Source organism: Aulonocara stuartgranti (assembly GCF_965226115.1).
Source record: "Aulonocara stuartgranti genome assembly, chromosome: 17".
Classification (NCBI taxonomy): domain Eukaryota; kingdom Metazoa; phylum Chordata; class Actinopteri; order Cichliformes; family Cichlidae; genus Aulonocara; species Aulonocara stuartgranti.
In genome coordinates, this window is record NC_138953.1 from 15,723,626 (window position 1) to 15,744,574 (window position 20,949).

General features: G+C 43.3%; 1 protein-coding gene and 1 long non-coding RNA gene across 2 annotated transcripts; both read left to right on the forward strand.

The window, feature by feature from the left end:
• Positions 1-1,301: 1,301 nt before the first annotated feature.
• Positions 1,302-3,045, forward strand: LOC309692651. The gene is made up of 2 exons (XR_014272391.1): positions 1,302-1,623; positions 2,119-3,045. It is a non-coding gene; the product is annotated as an uncharacterized lncRNA (long non-coding RNA).
• Positions 3,046-9,929: 6,884 nt separating this feature from the next.
• On the forward strand, positions 9,930-17,000 carry LOC309692719 (uncharacterized protein). Its single transcript, XM_082511497.1, has 2 exons — positions 9,930-16,192; positions 16,819-17,000. Exon 1 carries the CDS (start codon positions 9,943-9,945, stop codon positions 15,922-15,924), a length of 5,982 nt encoding a protein of 1,993 aa, XP_082367623.1. The 5' UTR covers positions 9,930-9,942; the 3' UTR covers positions 15,925-16,192; positions 16,819-17,000.
• The last annotated feature ends 3,949 nt before the right edge of the window (positions 17,001-20,949 follow it).

A 20,949-nucleotide genomic window follows, 5' to 3' on the forward strand; every position in this document is an offset into this window, starting at 1 on the left:
CAATGGCTAACACTGAGCAGTGCTGATTTTCTAACACTGGAAAATAACTCAAAATGTTAGAAATATTCCAGTGTTAGAAAATCAGCACTGCTCAGTGTTAGCCATTGTTAATCTTCAAAACTGACTAGGTTACTTTTAAACATATAACACTGTCAAAAGTGTTAATTTAACACTCAACAGTGTTGTATTTAACACTCAGAGGTGTGGACCCATATAGACACTCTCCAGTGTTAATTTAACACTGGAGATTTTGCTGTGTACTAGATCTTGTGTGGGTTTCTGACACTGGTGCAGACTTTCATGTATGTTTCTAACACAGCACACTAGTGCTCTTGGCTTCTTGGTCTTCGCTATTGGTTGCCACTAATTTGGGCTTCTGGGCATTGTTATGATGTTTGCATTCTGTTGATTTGGGTGAGCTTGATAGGGGTGGAGATGTTCTTACAGTAGAACTTACCACATTACCTGTTATCTATGCTAGTATGAACGTTTGGTTTCAGGGTCTCATCAGGGTGCACTTTTAGAGGTGTGGTTACCTACGGTGGCCCCTAGAGACAAAGCACGTACAAACTCCAAAACACTTACAAAATCCAAAACACGTGCAAAATCCAAAACACATGCAAGCTCCAAAACACTTACAAAATAAAAAACACATGCAAAAGACAAAACACGTACAAAATATAAAAAACATGCAAAATCCAAAACACGTACAAAATACAAAACACGTGCAAACTCCAAAGCACTTACAAAATCCAAAACACGTGCAAACTCCAAAACACTTACAAAATAAAAAACACATGCAAAAGACAAAACACGTACAAAATACAAAACACATGCAAACTCCAAAACACGTACAAAATACAAAACACATGCAAACTCCAAAACACGTACAAAATACAAAACACATGCAAAATACAAAACACGTACAAAATACAAAACACGTACAATATACAAAACACGTGCAAAATACAAAACACATGCAAACTCCAAAACACTTACAAAATACAAAACACATGCAAAATACAAAACACATACAAAATACAAAACACGTGCAAAATACAAAACACGTACAAAATACAAAACGCGTGCAAAATCCAAAACACATACAAAATCCAAAACACGTGCAAACTCCAAAACACATGCAAAATACAAAACACGTGCAAAATACAAAACACATGCAAAATACAAAACACGTACAAAATACAAAACACGTGCAAAATACAAAACACGTGCAAAATCCAAAACACGTGCAAACCCCAAAACACGCGCAAACTCCAAAACACATCGGAAGTGCTCCAGGACGCTGGGGGCAGTGTTGAGCTTTTGTTACCTAGTAACTACACAAGCCAGGAAGTACCAATGACCGGATTTGGGGTCTGCAGCCTTAAAGGCCGCATTTTAAGGCCGATTATGTCACAGCGACACGACAAAGACTGTCCCAATTCAAAGGCTGCTCAAAATGCGGCCCTCAAATGTGTCCTTAATTTCCCTGAATTTTAAGGATGGGTCTGTGTAGCCTTCATGGCCCAACATATCCCAGACTTCATAGCGCGGCGGTGGTTTGGATAATTTTGCCGAAAAAAAACGGCGGAAGCGGAGCGGACGAAGAGTAAACTTCCAGAAGTAAGTACTGAATATTATGTCACTTATTTATGCGCAAATGTTTTTATAATGAAGAACATTAAAACATTACTGTTGGCAACATGTCGGGAAAGTTATGTGACATTAGCGACGTTTGTACTAACTTGGTTTTAAAGCCTTCACTTCAAAATATTCGCCGTTCAATAGCTGACTTTAATCTTACAGAGAATGTGATGATTTTATGCGTAATTAAAGTCAGTCAGCTGACGGTTCACTCGTTAAGCTGAAAGAAAGATGCTTTAATCACAGGAGTCACACATGTGTCCACTGTACCATCTGGGAACTCTTCTTGTTTAGCACTCGTAATGACACAAACACTAAATCCTCCTTCTCTGGTGCTGTTTTGTAGCAGTGTGTACACCTGAGACTGTCACCTGTCTGTCTGTCCTGCACTCTCTCTCTGTTTCTTTCTCTCTGATTGTGGAATAAAAGTATGAACATGTATTTATAAGTCACACTTGTGTTTGAATCCTGCAGCTTATCACACATTTGATTTCTATGTGTGACACCTGCAAGTGTCCAGAGTGAGGACAGACTGAGGGACCCACTGCATTACATCATCTGTGAGGCTTTGCACCCCTGATGATCCACCAGGACAATCTCAGCAGTATGTGAGGAAGAGGAGGAGGAAGAGCCAGCAGCAGCTGACAGATGGAGAGAATAGACAGACTGTTCCCTGTTTGTGAAGGACTGCTAGAAAAGTTTAAAATAACTAATTGTCTGTCCTGAATCAGTCTTATTAGGTAATGTTCAAATAATTTTATCATTCCAGTGTTTCCAGTGTGGGAGAAAGTACTCAGGGCCTTCAAGTTACGCACTATGAAAGGCAGCAACAAGTTTAATGTTCAGAAACCTAAAGTCTGTATCAGCAGCAGAATGGAACTAAAAATAAATGTTTGTTTCAGTTCTATGAAGCTTTGAGTATTTTGGATCAGTAGCACTGCTGTGTTTGTTGCATCATATTGCTGTAATTGTTTATATGCTTTATATATTCTGAGGTAAGTTGATCTATAGTGTTACATCATATTCTATAAGGATGTTATGTGTTTGTATACTTTCTGCCCAGTTTGACCCATTTAGCAGACGTCAGCCTGTTTAAAGCTCTGATATCTATTCTGTATGACTTAAAGCAGTTATGACATGGTCTGATTTTCTCACCCAATAAAGGAATATTTAATACATCAGTCTACTCTTCATTTTATCAGAAACATATATATACTATTATATATTGTACATATATTTATTAGTTTCAGATGTAGCCATTCTTGTATTTTGCTTGTTTACATTATTGTATTTTGCACAACTCTGTTGCTTGTGAAGCTCGCACACAAGAATTTCACTCACATGTGCTGTACCAATGTACCTGCACATGTGATGTGACAATAAAAGTGATTTGATTTGAAACAGCTCACAGCTTGTACATTTTCTTTTTACACATGTATGTAAGCATTTGAGCCAAATTTAGTAATGCCAACATACTGAAGGAACAACATTTGTCTCTTATATATGATACACCTATGCACTGTCAATATACATTTTGAACCAGCTGCAGATGTCAGAGTAACAACTGACTGACCCCCACATAAAGTGCGTTACAGTAGTCCACAGGGGAAGAAATAAAAGCATGGATCACGGTTTCAAAGTGCTGCCTAGAAAGAAACGATTTCACTCTTGCCAGTCGCCTTAAATGATAAAAATGGACTGGTCCAACTTAAAACCAAGGGCAGTAACAACAGGTTTAAAATAAACCTCCAGGGGTTCCAAATGAAAAGAAGAGGACTCACAGGGACCACTGGGTCCAAACACCAACAAATCTGTTTTCTTTTCATTCAAATTTAAAAAGTTTAGAGCCAACCAAGCTTTAATGTCATCTAGGCATGTCAAGAGAGGTTTTATTCAGATGCCATCCTTCGGCTTCAGTGGCAAATAAATTTGGCAGTCATTCCTATATACTTGTCTTTGAGTGAAGATTTAAGGTGGTAAGACATGTAAATAACTGCAACTTGAATCTGTACTGAAGCTCAGTATTTGACAAAGAGTTCATGTTCACTGCTGTAATACCTAATAATGACTAATATAATAACCATAATATTGGCCATATTATATTTACATTACCAAAGTGATATGACTTTAGTCTCATGAACAACATTAGCTAATTGTTATTTACTAGCTAATCTTAAATGACTGTTCAGTACAGAAATGAAGCCCAAAAATCATGTTTTACTGTCCTGTGGTCTCAGCCTCAGATACTTATCAAATCACACAAAGCTCTTGTAGAAACAAACAAACAAATGAAAAAAAATATGTTCTCCTTCATTTCTGTCAAAAAAAGTTGTATGACACGTTTCCAGCTGTTAGTATCATAGTTGCTAGGCAACCTGGGAAGCGCAACGGAGACTAGAGCCCATGTGTTTGCAACAAACTTGCCGTTTATTTTACAAATCGAGCTCAACACTGCCCCTAGCGTCCTGGAGCACTTCCGTTGTGATTTGGAGTTTGCATGTGTTTTGAATTTTGTACGTGTTTTGGATTTTGCACGTGTTTTGGATTTTGCATGTGTTTTGGATTTTGTACGTGTTTTGGATTTTGTACGTGTTTTGGATTTTGTACGTGTTTTGGAATTTGCATGTGTTTTGAATTTTGTACGTGTTTTGGATTTTGCACGTGTTTTGGATTTTGCATGTGTTTTGGATTTTGTATGTGTTTTGGAGTTTGCATGTGTTTTGAATTTTGTACGTGTTTTGGATTTTGTATGTGTTTTGGAGTTTGTACGTGTTTTGGAGTTTGCAAGTGTTTTGGATTTTGTACGTGTTTTGGATTTTGCATGTGTTTTGGAGTTTGCATGTGTTTTGGATTTTGTATGTGTTGAGGAGTTTGTGCGTGCTATTTGGAATTTGTAAGTGTTTTGGAGTTTATACATGCTTTGTCTCTAGGGGCCACCGTAGGTTACTATGAAGACACAACCTCACAAATGTGTGGTTACAAATGTAAGTATAGTAATAAACATAGCTCACACACTAGCTAACATAGCTCACAAACCAACAGCATTTAACTTTTTTTTTTTTAATTCTTTTTATATTCCTGTGACAAAAGTTAGAATAACACATAGGGGAGACCGGGGATAGTTGTAACGTGGGTCAGTTGTAACACTTCCAATTTCTCCAATCAGGGCTAAGTTTCAAATGATGTGACTCATCCTGTGCATGCCCAATTCAGTTCTGCTATCACATGTGAAAAATCAGCACATTTTGTCAAACACAGACAATTTAACACGAAAAAAAGTAATTTGTATGCCAAAAAGTAAGTTTTTCTACTTTATTTCAATTTCTAATAGCATTATCTGCTTTGCAGTTAAACTCATCAAACTTAAATTATGTTATTTGTATGTCTATGGGGATATATTCTGTGTAGGTCTTTAGTGCTAATGTTTTAGCCGTTGGCTGTAATATTAGCTAGTTCATGGCTATAGGAGTCTGGGTCAGTTGTAACAGCAACAGTCTGGGTTAGTTGTAACAATAATGCAGATGTTACAACTTACCACACTATTACTTTAACTTATATTAAACAAGTTTGTGAACGACATCAGCAGAGAGAGGGTCACTGGTCGCTTATGTATATGCGGTTAATTCCTCCACTGTTTGTGTTCCCACACATACATTATGCAGACCACTGTGTCAGAGATGGACCAGTAGGAAGTACTGGTAGTGGAAATAAATCAGGATGGATGCAAGAAACAGATTCCCTCATCTTTCTGAAGCACTTTGCAAACCACACCAAGGTAAGCCATGATAAAAAGTAATGGAATTGCGATGCTGGTGAACAACTACATTTTTTTCAGCTTCATTGTTATGTTCAAAATTGGTGCAAGAGTTGTAGGTTATAATGCCCACTGAGCCAATGAGGCCAAACTCAAGGAAGACCAACCAAAATTAATGAAATATTCAGTTGCAGAAAATTCCATAATTTGTCTTTTTTGGGGGTTTGGAATATGTTCAAAAGCTAGATTTCTGCATTCTGTCACACACACACATAGCTACATAAATGGATGTAAGTGCATTCATGTGTTGAATAAAAAAGATTACATGTTAATGTTTTGTCAGTACCCTTATTTCATTGTGTTACATTTCACCCCAGGATATGTTACAACTAACCCAGACTATGGGGTTAATTGTAACATTTCACTCTTTGTGTTTGAGACCATACCATGCAATGGGTAATTGTGCTGCAGAGAAAATAGCTGCACTATTTAATAGCCGAGACATGTAAATACTTTGCATTACATTTTGAATCCACTACCTTAAAAGAGCTCCAAGCTACAGACAGAAATGTGAAAAATGTTACAACTATCCTCGGTCTCCCCTACTCTTTTCCATAAAATGTCTTTGGTCCATTCAGTTTAGCTGTCTATATCTTTTTTTTTTTCCTTCTTGGATATATTTAAATCATATTGGTACTTGTAGCTTCCATAAACATCTGTCTTCCACAAATTTGTCTACTGAACAAAATCAGAGAAGGTTATCTAAGGAAATGATAAACTGAAGGAGTACATTGTAATAGAGGCACACTAATCAAGATATCCTCCCACAAACACAGAGTTAATCAGATCCAGGGCACAGAGCCATAGAGTTTTTTCCCTTCAGAAACCAACTCCATATTTTATGGGCCCCATTGTAAACATCATGATGAAGTTTGCTCATAGTGACAGTTTCCTGAGCTGCATCGTCAAACCACAACAGACAAGTTGATACTGGGGAACAGGGAATGTGATGGTATTATACCATGGGAACCAATGCAGGCAAATTACACACGTTCATTTAGAATGATGCATACAATAAACCAAAGTTAAGCAGGTGCTTGGTCAGGTTATATTTTTATTGCTCATGTAAATATGCCCACAGAATAAAAGTCAAGTCAAATCTGGGATTTTTAATTTCTTTTTAGTGTTGTAATCATATTCTAGCTTTTTTTTAAAGACATTTTTGGTAGCTTAATAACTTTAGAATGAATAATAATAAACTGTGGAAATTAGTTTTTGACTACCAAAATTGTAGAATGACAGGAATGCAGTTAAATTTAAATTTCACTCTGGGCCTCTGGAAGACGCTGCACTGGTGCAGCCTACTACATCACCTAGATGCTCAGCTGAGCCACAAGAGCCTCCTGCATCAGCAGGATCTTGCTCCACCTGCATCTGAGGTTCAGCCTTTCCATCAAGACCAGTAGCCAGGCAGACAGCCTGAGGGATCCCATATCATCCGCTGACGTCTGTCCTTTCAGACCACTCAATGGTCTCCGCCGCTGACGGTGACCTCTAGTCCAGTTCCTCAAAAGCTCTGCAATAAAACTGAAGTGATAAACTTTGAATTCAACCTGTGTGCTTTGGAGTCCTGCATTTGGTTTATAAACGTGCCTGCCACACATTCTGACTACAACACTATAATCATGAGCTTGGGGAGTGATTTAAATAACAAGATCGCGGATACAAACGGCAGCTGTTTGGGGTTTTTTTTGTTTTTGTTTTTTTTTAATTTAGATGAACTTATTAACTGTACTTAGTTGTCTTTTAAGGCAACAAGTTTGCACAATTTTTTAAAGTTTTGGGAACTAAGAAGATTTTACAGTGCATATCCTGAGTCAACATACGCAGTTTTTTTTTTTTACTTCCCCTTTCTCAATGACAAGAAAAAAGCAGCACTCTAGGGAAAAAAAACATGGAATATATCAAGTCCACACATATGGGACAAGCCCAGGTTGGGATTCAGGATCCACTTGTTTAGGAACAACAGGTATAGCCAGTGAGCTACTGCCTGTGAAACAATCTCTACTTTATGCTGTTTTTTTGTTTTGCTTTTAGTTCTTATCTATGATAAGAGCTTATCTAGTTCTTATCCTGGCTGTAAATCATTTCAGAGAAAAATTCCTGCATATCTAGTAGAATGAAAGCTGTCCATACATGTTTGAAAACAAAGCCAAAAACTGTAGAAAAGAAAATCTAAATTCATCTCCATGTATGTTAACACGGCTTAGACCTTCTTCTCCACTACACCCCTGAAATCTCTCTCTTTTTTCTCACAACACACAGGTCCCATGGAGCCACATTAAGAAGCATCTGTTTCTAATTATCCCTGTAGCCACCAGTGACATAGAGGTGCCCTGGCACAGAATCACTGGCATCTAATACCCTACCTTAATTTCTGTGCCCCCCCCCCTAACCTACAGCACCCCACCATGCCAACCCCTGAACCAAAAATAACTTAATGAGGAGCTTTTAATGCCTTTATTATGGCAGAACTTGGCACCATGTACCAAAACTAATGCCACATTGTCCTCATCCTTAACTTTCTAACAAACTGCCAGAGGTAATGCAGTATGGGCCGCATGCCCTCAGGAATGGGGAACAATTAAAGGCTGTGTTGCCATTGTGTTTTTAATATGCTAACCCGTAACCACACACTCCTGCACGCACCCACTGTTGCAGGCATTTTGCTTGGACACAAAAAATGCATTCATGCACAAACACAGCTGTGCAATCAGGCATCCTCAGGGGCGGTGATTTAGTATCTGGGACTATTTTATTAATTTAATTACACATTTACAATCATTCTTCTCAGAGGAAAACAGGGAGAAAAGTGCTGCCTGTGTGTTTTTTTGCGGAGGCAGCCAATCTTGTTTTATTTTATGGCCAAGAGAGAAAGATGTTGTTTTATTTTATGAGTGGCCTCAAGGTTCCCTTAATGTGTTAGAAACACTAAGGGTGTGTCCTTTAAAGCAGAGAATTTTGTTTGTTTGGTTTCTTCCGCTTTCCACTAGACCAATGGGGGAAACAATCACTCACTATAAAACAAACAGGGATTTATTCCCCCCCCCCCCCCCCACCCCTGCACCCCCGCCCGATGCCTTCTTAATTTTAACTAATTTTAACTAATTTTAACTAAAACTGTAAGAAAATATTGTTGTGAAGGTCAAGAAAATAATACTTAATAATACTCACCTTCACACTGAATCAGGCGAGGAACTTTTGTTTTTCCCATTGTGTGGGCTGTACATTAGAGGTCTCGCTGCATATCGAGAATAAAAATGAGTTTGGGCACAGAAAGCTGAGAGGTCAAGTCTGTCAATTCCATCTGGAAAGGGGAAAAAACTGCTAAAAAGTAATACAAACTGTATAAAAGGCCCCAAAGTTCATATAATAGTTTTACTGGTGTTTATAAATGGTGTTTATAAATAAGTTTATATAAGTTCATGTAATGTTCCATCTTCTGTCAGTTTGGGCCAGCCCACCTTCTAGTGACATCATCCGGTTAGTAAGGTGGGCAGTTTAATGGCGGCTGAGCAGTGTTGGTCCGGAGGGGGTGCACTGATTCCTGGGGCATGTTAGGTGTGCGTAAATGACAAGTAAGTAGTGACCTGTGTCGTATTTTGCCTTTGTTGTGTCAGTACTGTAGTATGTTACCATTTAGGAGCTAATGTAGTCCATAGTTGGAGCGGTAGGCCACGCATGCAACGCGTGAGTTCACCCTCATTTCATATGCTAACTTATGTTGTTAGCTTGGCCCCGGTTTAGCTTGTTGACGCATGTACGGTCGCTCGTATGTCCATAATGTCATTCCTGTGTTATCAGACCTTCTCTATATGTTGTATGTGATGCTTGTGATTGTTTACTTTGAAGTAGCGGAGTTTGTAGTGAACAATCAGGTACGTGGATTAATAAAATAGCAAACGTAGTATAACCGGAAGTATGGCGTCCCGCTTGCCCTTCACAATAAGAGCATTATAGCGGAATATAATGGGGGACGCTTTTATTTTGTATAACTACCGGAAGTAGTTCACATGTACTGACGGTTGCTTAACCTCGCACTAATGCTATTTAGTTGCATAGTGTGAGCAGTTTGAAGTGTATTATATTTTTCTGATCTTTATATTTGATTATGTTAACTATGTTGTATTATGTTTATATTTGAGTATTTGACTTTTTCATTCTCTTTATTTATTGTTATTTCCCTTGTTTATTTCCTTTGTAGGAAACCACACACACACACACACCCAGACACACACTTATGTACACCCGCTGTGTTACAGCCCCAGAAATTAAGCGGTGACAATAAAGTGCCTCAAACGGAACCTCAAGCTCTCTCCTTCTTTCGTGCTCTGGGCAATTTGGCCTTAAGTGGTGTTCTGGCCGACACACCAGGGTGACCGTAGTGCTCAAAGACTGAATCAGTGCCACAGCCGTGCCTATCTTTGATATCTCCACTACATTAATTGGTCCTTCGAGCCGGATGCACTAGGTTCGCCTCAGAGATGGAACCAGGCCCAGAGTACGAGGCTCGTGGCGCACGCCCCAAACGACATGCTCGCCCACCTGTGCACTACGCAGATTATGAGGTGGAGTACCCAGGCTACATTAGCCATGCATATAGAGAGGATGTAGAGCTCAGACACCAAGAGGACAAGGCCAGGATGACCTCCCTCGCTTCCCCCTTTAGCTGCAACCTAGCCAGCCCTCAGTGGAGGCGGGATGCTATTCTCCATGAGACGGCCTCGCGCTATGGAGCTCAGAGCCAACAGCACATTCAGGAGAATCAGCTAGCCCCCCAGCTGTATCCGGAGAGATGGCATGGGGAACCAGCCTATGATCACTCTACTCCTCTACCCTTCGTGCTCCCCTATACACATCCAAATAAGGAAGTAAGTGCAGAGTTAGAGGATATCCGTCAGGAGCGCCACCTCATCCAGCAGAGCCAGCAACGTATGTCATCAGATCTGGTCGAACTCAAGGCACTGCGGGCAGAAATGAGACAGTTAGTGGAAGCTGTCCAGAGCATGCAGGGCCCATCTTCTCTCCAAACCAGTAAGTCAATGCAGTCACCGCTACCGGGTGATGCACCAGAGATTGAGGAGGATGATGACTGGCCTGCCCCACCACCGTGGCCAGATCCAATTGAGGAAGCGCCACTGCCTAGTGACCCACCAGTGTTGAACCCCCATCGCCAAGATGCATGTATGTTTCCAGCCATTAAGACAGAGGCAATGGCAATCCCACCTGCTAATATGGTCGTGGACCACCCAGGACAGAGTCTGTCATCAGATCCTCCACCAGCTCTCAGGTTTCCAGATAAAGCCTCCCATAATCCACCTCCCTGGTTCAAGCCGGTTCATCTCCCACCTCGCCCAGGCAGTTTCCCACTGGGTGGGTCCAAGCATCCGCGCGCCGCCTATGGGGACAGTAAGACTGAGCATGGCTGTAATCCAGCATCCCCTGAGCAGCAGTTCAATCTGTCCTCTCCACAGCCACTGCCGGACAGACCGAATCCGGGCAGGACTCCTATCACCTCAGAGACAGTTTACCGTGGTCCCTGCCCAACAATCCCCAACTTCTCCAGTCGAGACCCTAGTGAGTTTGCTAGGCTTAAGATGGCATTGGGGAATCTTCTACCTGAGGACACGACTGAGCTGTTCAAGTATCAAGTGTTGGTTGATCACCTGCACTTAGAGGAGGCCAGATTAATAGCCGATGCTTACCTCAACTCTGCCACACCCTTCACTGATACGATGGAGGCCCTCAATGACAAATTCGGCCAACCACATCAGATAGTGCTGAGGCGTATTGCTGCGATGATGGACTCACCTGACATCAGACGTGGAGACGTCTCGGCATTTGAGAGATTTGCCCTCCAGATACAGTCACTGGTGGGGATGTTAAGGACACTAGGCCCAGAAGGAGAAGTGGAACTACACTGTGGTTCACATGTTTCTCGTCTGCTTAGTAAACTACCCCCCGAGCAGAGAGCGGAGTTCCGCCGCTGCATGTTCCAACAAGGTGTGAGGATGCATACCTTGGCAGATCTCGCAGGGTGGCTTAAGTATGAGTCCTGGTGCCAAGACTCTGAAGGGCAGCTAGCAGTGAAAGGGACAAAGGAGAAACAGTGGCCCAGGCCTGAGGTGCGCCAGGGTAAGAGATCCATCACAGTCCTTCATGGTGCAAAGGAGGTAATGACGAACCCACAGGCTTTGAGGCCAGGTGGTGTGGCCAGCAAGAGCAAGCCATACTGTCCATTCTGTAACACGGAAGAGCACTATCTCAGTCAGTGCACAATGGTATCCAAGTTGACAAAGGACCAGCTAACAGAGTGGATAAAGAGTAACAAGAGGTGCTGGCGCTGCGCACGGTCACACCAGGCAGCCCAGTGCAATCTGAGGAAGACTTGCAGCCTCTGCCAAGGGAAGCACCTGCAGGTACTGCATGATGTCAATGTTAGAACACCTAAAGGGTCGCTAACAACAGCGGTGGTGAGCGGTGACTCGAAGGTAGCAACCGACGTCCTGTATCTAGACAGACCCACTGAAGGCTGCAAAGTCCTTCTAAAGATTGTCAAAGTCTGCATTCATTATGGCAAGCGAACAATCAGCACTTATGCTGTACTGGATGACGGGTCAGAGAGGACAATGCTTCTGCCGGAGGCTGCCGAGAAGTTAGGCATGCAAGGGATCGCAGAGGACGTCCCACTGCGCACGATTAGGCAGGACGTGCAGACTCTCAGAGGTGAGTCAGTGTCGTTCTCTGTTTCTTCTCCATCAAGGCCCAGGACCAGGTTCAAGATTGCTGGGGCCTTCACTGCTGCACGCATCGGACTTGCAGGCCACACTTATCCCATGGAGCAACTCAGGGAAAGGTACAAGCACCTGATTGGTCTTCCGATCCACACCTTGTTAAATGTGAAACCTTTGCTACTCATTGGCAGTGACCATCCCCATCTGGTTACCCCCGTTGAACCAGTCAGGCTGGGACCTCCAGGAGGGCCTGCTGCTATTCGTACCAGGCTAGGTTGGGCGCTACAAGGGCCAGCAAGTATAGTTGGCCAGCTTACCCAACCGCAGCAGTGCTTGCTGACTTCTGTTGCACCTCAGGTCAGTGAGTTAATGAAACATGTGGAGAAACTGTGGCAGGTCGACATCATTCCATTCCGAAACGAGAAGCTTGTTACTCGTTCAAGGCAAGACCAAGAGGCCATATGCATTCTGGAGACCAGAACTGTCCGAATAGAGGTTGAAGGCATACGTCGCTATGCCACCCCACTGCTTCGCCGGAAGGGGATGCCTCTACTGCAGGCAACTAAAGACGCCGTCATGCCAAGTCTACGGGGTGTAGAGAGAAGGCTGGCCAAAGACCCAGAACGAGCTGAGGCCTACAAAGTGGAGATGGAGAAGCTTATCAAGGCTGGCTCCATCATTAAGTGTGGCTCTGGGACACCTGTGACAGAAGGTCAGGAGGCGTGGTACATCCCTCATCACATGGTGAGCCATAATGGCAAGAACCGATTGGTTTTCAACTGCTCATTTCAGTACAGAGGACAGAACTTGAACGACTACCTGCTGCCTGGGCCCACCTTAGGTGCGTCGCTTCTGGGAGTCCTATTGCGCTTCAGAGAGCATGCAGTTGCAGTGAGTGGGGACATTAAAGGCATGTTCCACCAGGTTCATCTCTTACCAGAAGATCGTGCCCTGCTCAGATTCGTCTGGCGAGACATCAGCGACGAGAGCCCTCCAGCAGTCTACGAGTGGCGGGTGCTCCCGTTCGGAACCACGTGTAGCCCCTGCTGTGCCACATTTGCCCTGCAGCGTCATGTCATGGATAACAGCCAGCCAGATGATGACGTGAGACTCTCGGTCGAAAGGTGTTTTTATGTGGACAACTGCCTTCAGAGTTTCCCCACCGAGGAAGAGGCAAGGAAACTTGTCGACAGGTTACGGGCCATCCTAGCCTCAGCAGGTTTTGACCTACGTCAGTGGGCCAGCAATGAACGTGACGTCATCAGTCACTTACCACAAGAGAGCTGCTCCGCTAGTGTGGAACTATGGCTGGCCCAGAACAAGGTAGATACCCCAGAATCTACCCTGGGATTGAGCTGGCTATTCCACACAGATGTCCTAGGCTACAAGCATCGTCAAGTTCCATATGCAGTCCCCACGATGCGCAATATCTACAAGGTCTTGGCCAGCCAGTACGACCCCCTAGGGTTCATCTTACCCTACACAACCAGAGCGAAGGTAATCATCCGCCATCTTTGGGACAAGCAAAGGGGTTGGGATGACCCACACCTACCTCAGGAGCTTATGCAGCAGTGGACAGCCTGGGAGGAAGAGCTGCAATTTCTACCTGAAATTACTCTTCCCCTACCATATGTGCCTAAGGAAGTGGACCCCTTCAGCTGTCAGAGAGAGGTGCACATATTTTGTGATGCCTCTGAAGAAGCTTATGGCTCAGTAGCTTACCTCCGGACCACTGGCAGAAATGGTGAAGTGCATCTGTCATTCTTGGTGGCCCGTTCCAGGGTTGCCCCTAAGCGGTTCCACTCCATGCCCCGATTGGAGCTCTGTGCTGCACTCACTGGGGCACAGCTCTCACAAGTGCTGGAAAGGGAGCTCACCCTTAGAATCGACCAGACGGTCCTATGGTCCGATTCTACAACAGTGCTGACCTGGCTGAGGTCTGAATCCTGCCGATTTAAGGTCTTCGTGGGCACTCGTGTAGCCGAGATACAAGAGCTGACAGACAGGCACTCCTGGAGATACGTCGACTCTGGAAGGAATCCAGCCGACGATGTGACACGTGGGAAGAAGTTGAAGGAGCTCACTGTACCAAATAGATGGAGCCAAGGACCATCCTTTCTCCTGCGCAGTCCAGACTCCTGGCCAGAGGATCTCACGGTTGACCAAGCAGGAGATGCCTCGGAGCTGCGCAAAGCTGTGTTCTGTGGGACCACAGCAACTACTCCGTCAGGTCAGCCAACTTCAGATTTGAGCCGCTACAAAACCTGGAGTGAGATGTTAGAGGTTACAGCGCGGGAGCTACATGGGGCGGCCCAACCAGATGGTCATCCCAATGTTGAGGACTATCGCAAGGCGGAGAGGCTGATCCTACAGAGGGCCCAGATGGATAGTTTCCTGGAGGAGTACAACCTGTTGAAAGTCGGTAAGCCAGTTCCCAGGAGCAGTCGTCTTCTCTCTCTGTCACCCGAAGTGGATGAGACCAGACAGCTCATTTGTGTTGGAGGACGACTTCGTCGATCTGAAGATTTGGCTCTGGAGACACTCCATCCGATTATCTTAGACCCAAGCCACCCAGTGACCAAACTCCTGATCCAAGACTTTGATCGCCGCCTCCATCATCCTGGCCCGGAGCGGGTGTTCGCAGAACTTCGGCGCTCCTACTGGATTCTGCGAGGGCGTGAAGCTGTCCGGCGCTACCAACACCTCTGTGCTGATTGTCAAAGGTGGAGAGCTAGACCTACAGTGCCAAGGATGGCAGACCTGCCAGCAGCCCGGCTACGTCTATATAAACCGGCTTTCTACTCTACGGGAATGGACTGCTTCGGGCCGTTTGAGGTCAAGGTTGGTCGGCGTATCGAGAAGAGATGGGGAATCATATTCAAGTGCCTCACCACCAGGGCAGTCCACTTGGATGTTCTTAACACCATTGATGCAGATGCATTCCTGATGGCTCTTCGGCGATTTGTCGCCCGTAGAGGAACACCTGCCGAGTTGTTTTCAGACCAGGGGACCAACTTCAGGGGAGGTGAGAGGGAGCTGCGTGAGACCTTTCTGAAGATGGCCCCGGAACTACAACAGCTTCTAGCACCCCAGAGGATCAGCTTCCGCTTTAATCCTCCAGGTGCCCCACACTTTGGGGGAGCATGGGAAAGGGAGATCCGGTCGGTTAATTATGCCCTCTATGCCACCGTTGGTGCTCAGTCAGTTCCAGAAGAAGTGCTTCGCACTGTACTCACCGAAGTGGAAGGGATACTCAATAGTAAGCCCCTGGGGTATGTGTCTTCCGATGCCAGAGATGCAGATCCGGTGACTCCTAATGTTCTTCTGATGGGGCGGCCGGATGGATCGCTACCTCAGGTAGTATACCCAGAGAGTGAGCTCCTCAGTCGCCGTCGCTGGAAGCACTCCCAGGTTTTGGCTGACCATTTCTGGTCACGTTTCATTCGTCAGTACATTCCCAGTCTGCAGACTCGCCAGAAGTGGCAAACAACGGCAGCTGATTTGGCTGAGGACTCTGTGGTGATGATCGCTGATCCACAGCTTCCCAGGGCTCTCTGGCCGGTGGGGAGGGTGATTAAAACTCATCCTAGCCCTGATGGACGCATCAGGTCAGCTGACGTGAAGGTGAAGGAGAGAGTCTACACTCGGCCAGTTGCCAGACTGGTTGTCCTCCCTGCGCTGCCCTCTGGAGAAGATGAGGACAGCTCTGCGTCGAACTCACCACAACCCTAGAACTTTGTTGCCTTATTGATGAGCAAATGTCTTACATACATTTGGGGGCGGCTGTATAAAAGGCCCCAAAGTTCATATAATAGTTTTACTGGTGTTTATAAGTTTATATAAGTTCATGTAATGTTCCATCTTCTGTCAGTTTGGGCCAGCCCACCTTCTAGTGACATCATCCGGTTAGTAAGGTGGGCAGTTTAATGGCGGCTGAGCAGTGTTGGTCCGGAGGGGGTGCACTGATTCCTGGGGCATGTTAGGTGTGCGTAAATGACAAGTAAGTAGTGACCTGTGTCGTATTTTGCCTTTGTTGTGTCAGTACTGTAGTATGTTACCATTTAGGAGCTAATGTAGTCCATAGTTGGAGCGGTAGGCCACGCATGCAACGCGTGAGTTCACCCTCATTTCATATGCTAACTTATGTTGTTAGCTTGGCCCCGGTTTAGCTTGTTGACGCATGTACGGTCGCTCGTATGTCCATAATGTCATTCCTGTGTTATCAGACCTTCTCTATATGTTGTATGTGATGCTTGTGATTGTTTACTTTGAAGTAGCGGAGTTTGTAGCGAACAATCAGGTACGTGGATTAATAAAATAGCAAACGTAGTATAACCGGAAGTATGGCGTCCCGCTTGCCCTTCACAATAAGAGCATTATAGCGGAATATAATGGGGGACGCTTTTATTTTGTATAACTACCGGAAGTAGTTCACATGTACTGACGGTTGCTTAACCTCGCACTAATGCTATTTAGTTGCATAGTGTGAGCAGTTTGAAGTGTATTATATTTTTCTGATCTTTATATTTGATTATGTTAACTATGTTGTATTATGTTTATATTTGAGTATTTGACTTTTCCATTCTCTTTATTTATTGTTATTTCCCTTGTTTATTTCCTTTGTAGGAAACCACACACACACACACACCCAGACACACACTTATGTACACCCGCTGTGTTACAGCCCCAGAAATTAAGCGGTGACAATAAAGTGCCTCAAACGGAACCTCAAGCTCTCTCCTTCTTTCGTGCTCTGGGCAATTTGGCCTTAAGTGGTGTTCTGGCCGACACACCGGGGTGACCGTAGTGCTCAAAGACTGAATCAGTGCCACAGCCGTGCCTATCTTTGATATCTCCACTACACAAACAGTGATAAAATAAAGCAATCAAATGGGTTGTTTCTGAATGTAACCATGGCTAAAACCAGGGGTGTCAAACATAAGGCGCAGGGACCAGAATCTGCCCAGCAATGACTCCAATCCAACCCACTGAACATCACTGGAAAATGTGACAGAGGGCATACATTTTGAAATTGTAACTATATTTTCACAAATTTTACAGCTTATTCTAGTGATAAAGGTCCGCCAACAGCAATTAATACGACACTAAAGTAATTAAATAATAGATAAATAATTAAATGAAAAGAAAGGTTCCTGGTTTTCTACTATGTAGTATTGAAATGTCTATTTTTCACAGTAGATCCCCAATAAAAATAAATATATGACTGAATTGAAAAATACAATTATATGTATCTATAATTTTATATATACCATATATATATATAACTAAGTTATATTGTTGAAATTGCTCTTCTTTTTTATATTGAGACATTGCAGAAATTAAATGGGCTGTTAAACTTCTTTACACTACAGAGGATTTTCACTGGTTTCACTTGAAAACAATATGAACTGTATGTGGCCCACAAAGTAAAATTAATTTGCCTCACTGTTATAGAGGAAACCTTTGAAACATGAAGATTTTACAAAGTTTTTTATATGAAACCCTGATTAATCAGGTTTTCACCAGAGAATATGCTTAAGGAAATAAAAATGCTCAGAGCACTAAAATTTAATTGAAAACATCTCGTTGTAAAAATCGTGTACAAGATTGTGTAAGTCAAAGCCTCAAAGCCTCTCCTGTCAGGTAATCAAAAAAGAGACCAACTTTGCTTTACTTTAAAATTTCAGAAACATTGTACACCTTCGAAGCTTATAATTACTTCCTTCTTCCCCCTAAATCCTCACTTCAAGCTACTCATATTAGCGTGTACTGATATAACAACTGGATCTGACAAAAAATTGTAATTGTTGAAGACACAAAAGTCTCCTGCATAAAAGAGTACAAGTGAACTTGTACTCTTACATAGATAGATAAGAAGCACAAGTGAACTTGTGCTTCTTATCGTCTATCCAGTTTCTATCCAGTTTGCTGAAATATTAACCAAAAAGCTTAAAGTGCAAAGTTTCATTACTTCACTTGGTCATTACCCTGAGCTGAGAATTTAGTGACCTCATCACCTCTCACTGCAGAACCTAGTCAGAGTACTATTTGCACAAATGGATCTGTCATTAGCATGTGGCCTTCAGCTGTCAGTGAGATTCATCAGCAGTGGAAAACATCAGTCAGCCTCAATGTCTGACAGAGCTCATTACTGACGTTATCAGCTGACGATGGCAAGGAGCCTCAAGTTTGAGTCAACGCATCCAGCACTGCTTGTTATTTGGGCCCTAGTGCGAGGGCAGAACACACACACACACAGGGCTAAACACAGCCAGCGTTGACACCAGGAATGTGTTTTTGCCTTATTTCTGTTGATGCGTGAGAACAGCAAAAGTGAAGCATCTGTCTTTATTTTCCTTGAAACTCTATATATGCAGAACAAGTCTTAATTCTGTCATTACACATACTGCCTTATTGCTGCAATCCATGGCCATGAAATCTGTTATAGATATGGCTGACAATCACTGTGTATATGTCTGATGTGGAATTGATGTTTTACATCAATTCAGTGCAATTTTGTTTTATTGACATAGCTCCAATAACAGCTGCCTCAAGGTGCTTTACGGTAAGGTAAATAGTATATAACGATATAACAGTAGAGAGAAAATCACCTCTTGCCCTATGATGGATGGATGGATGGACTCTTTTAAGCAATAATGATGGGAGGATGTGTAAAGAACAAGAGAGTTTGTTAACAAATGCCAGTGATAAACGGAAAGCTGCAGTTGCCCATTGTTCATCAGTGGTGCTTCTTTCAGTCATTGTACAAAGGTACTGTTTATAAGGTTGAGGAAACCTGCAGTCAGCTGAGACTGAAGAAGTCACTAAGTTGGATGAGTGACGAAACGTTTCTCCCACTGAAAACACTACATCCAGATGAACAGAATCAGTTTTTTGGATTTTCATATCTAGAGGATTGAGCATGCATCAAGACATTTCTGCCACAGGTAGTACAAGCCAATACATGGTCACAGAAATTTATTTCTAGAGAAGGCCACCAAGATCAACATTTGAGCTAATTTTGAGGTGTCAAGGGAATTTTGCTGTATGGATCCAGTGAACGACCTAAGACACCACTGAAAATGAGACATACAGTTGGGGCGTGGGCGGTGGTTTAATGAGCTTAGCAGATCAGATTTTTCAGTCCTCCAGGTAACAGCTCTGATGGGACAAGAGAGTCACCTGCTTCCTGTCCTGTCAGAAAGCAGGTGATCCACTGATTGTGATCAGGATGCCTGGGATGACGGTCTTGAAAGCTGAGTTGAAGTCCATGAACAAGAACCTGGCATCCGTCCTTGGTTTTGGTTTGGTCTTGGATGCATGTTGTGGTGCTGTCCCATATTGATTGCATCACTGGCCAACCCGTTTGCCCGGTAAGCAAACTGAAGGGGTCCACCAAGGGCCCTGTGATGTGCTTGAGACATAAGGGCAACAGGCCTGTAGTCACATAATCCTGTGATGGTAGACTTATTTGAGACTGGGTTGATAGTGGAGCAGCTCCAGAGATCTGTTAAAGATTTGGGTGAAGATGGGCACCAGTTAGTGAGGACAGATCTGCAGGAGGGTGACAGACCATCAGGTCTTGGAGCCTTCCTGGTGTTCTGTCTCTAAAAGAGCAGACACACATCCTTCTCACAGATCTTTAGAGCAGACAGTGGGTCAGAAAAGAGGGGGGTGAGGGCTCCAGGTAGTGTTTATGTGTAGGTGTGAGTTGAGTGTGCGGAGATGGGAGGTGTAAATGGTGGTCTTTGTAATGTGCAGTAGAAGTTCTTAAGGTTGTCAGCCAGTTGAGGATTCACCACAGGATTGGGGGATTGACTCCTGTAGCTTGTGATGTGCTGCAAGCTTCTCCAAACTGGTGCTGGGTCGCTGGCTGAGAACCTGTTTTCTAACTGCTCACTTTACCTCCTCTTAGCTACCCTGAGCTCCTTGCTCAGCTTGTTTCTGGTCTGTTTGTACAGGATCCGGTCCCGCTGCTCTAGGCCTCTTCTTTGGATTGGCACAGTTTACTTAGATTAGGCTTGAACCCTGGGTTGTTATTATTGTATGCACAAAAATACATGGTCTGCAAATAAGTCCTTACAAAAACTGATGTATGATGTCACAGTGTGAATTAGTTAATTTAGGCAAGCAGCTGCAGCTTAAAAAAAAACTCACATCTGTGCAGTGAAAGCAGGCTTGTAATTCCTGCTTTAACTCCTTAGAAAACAAAAGGCAATTTTTGTAACTGTGGTCTGAATATTGCTCCCTCTGATAATCACAAAAATATAAATACACAGGCACACACAAGGTTTTTTTTCACTGAAGTAATTACACCCAAATACAAAACCTGTTAACATTCACATTGGTTAGTGTTCTTTTCCATGGCCCGAAATCTCATGAAAAGAAACCATTTCAATCCATTACCCCCTCTGCTGCTGAGGTTTGTACAAGTTGACTAACTTCTGGTCTGCAGGAAGCAGATTATTACAAGAATTTACTTTAATGAAAGCAGACACATATTAAGCCATCACAGTAAGAATGACTTGCAATTGAAATTACAGCATCCTCCATGAGTCAAATGTGTGATATGCTTCGTGAGGATGAAGGAAAACAAAAACATATGGGTCCACTTTGATTTATAAATTGAGGACCTATTAGCTTAGCAGCGTTCTAGGTAATAACACATACACAAACACACACATACACACACACTCTATTCTCAGTTTAAAAAAGAAAAGAATGTGCTACAACTTCTTATCTTATTATGAAAATGGT

Bases quoted from the DNA above. Each gene is read 5' to 3' on its own strand.
- LOC309692719 (XM_082511497.1), top strand. From the start codon at position 9,943: ATGGAACCAGGCCCAGAGTACGAGGCTCGTGGCGCACGCCCCAAACGA.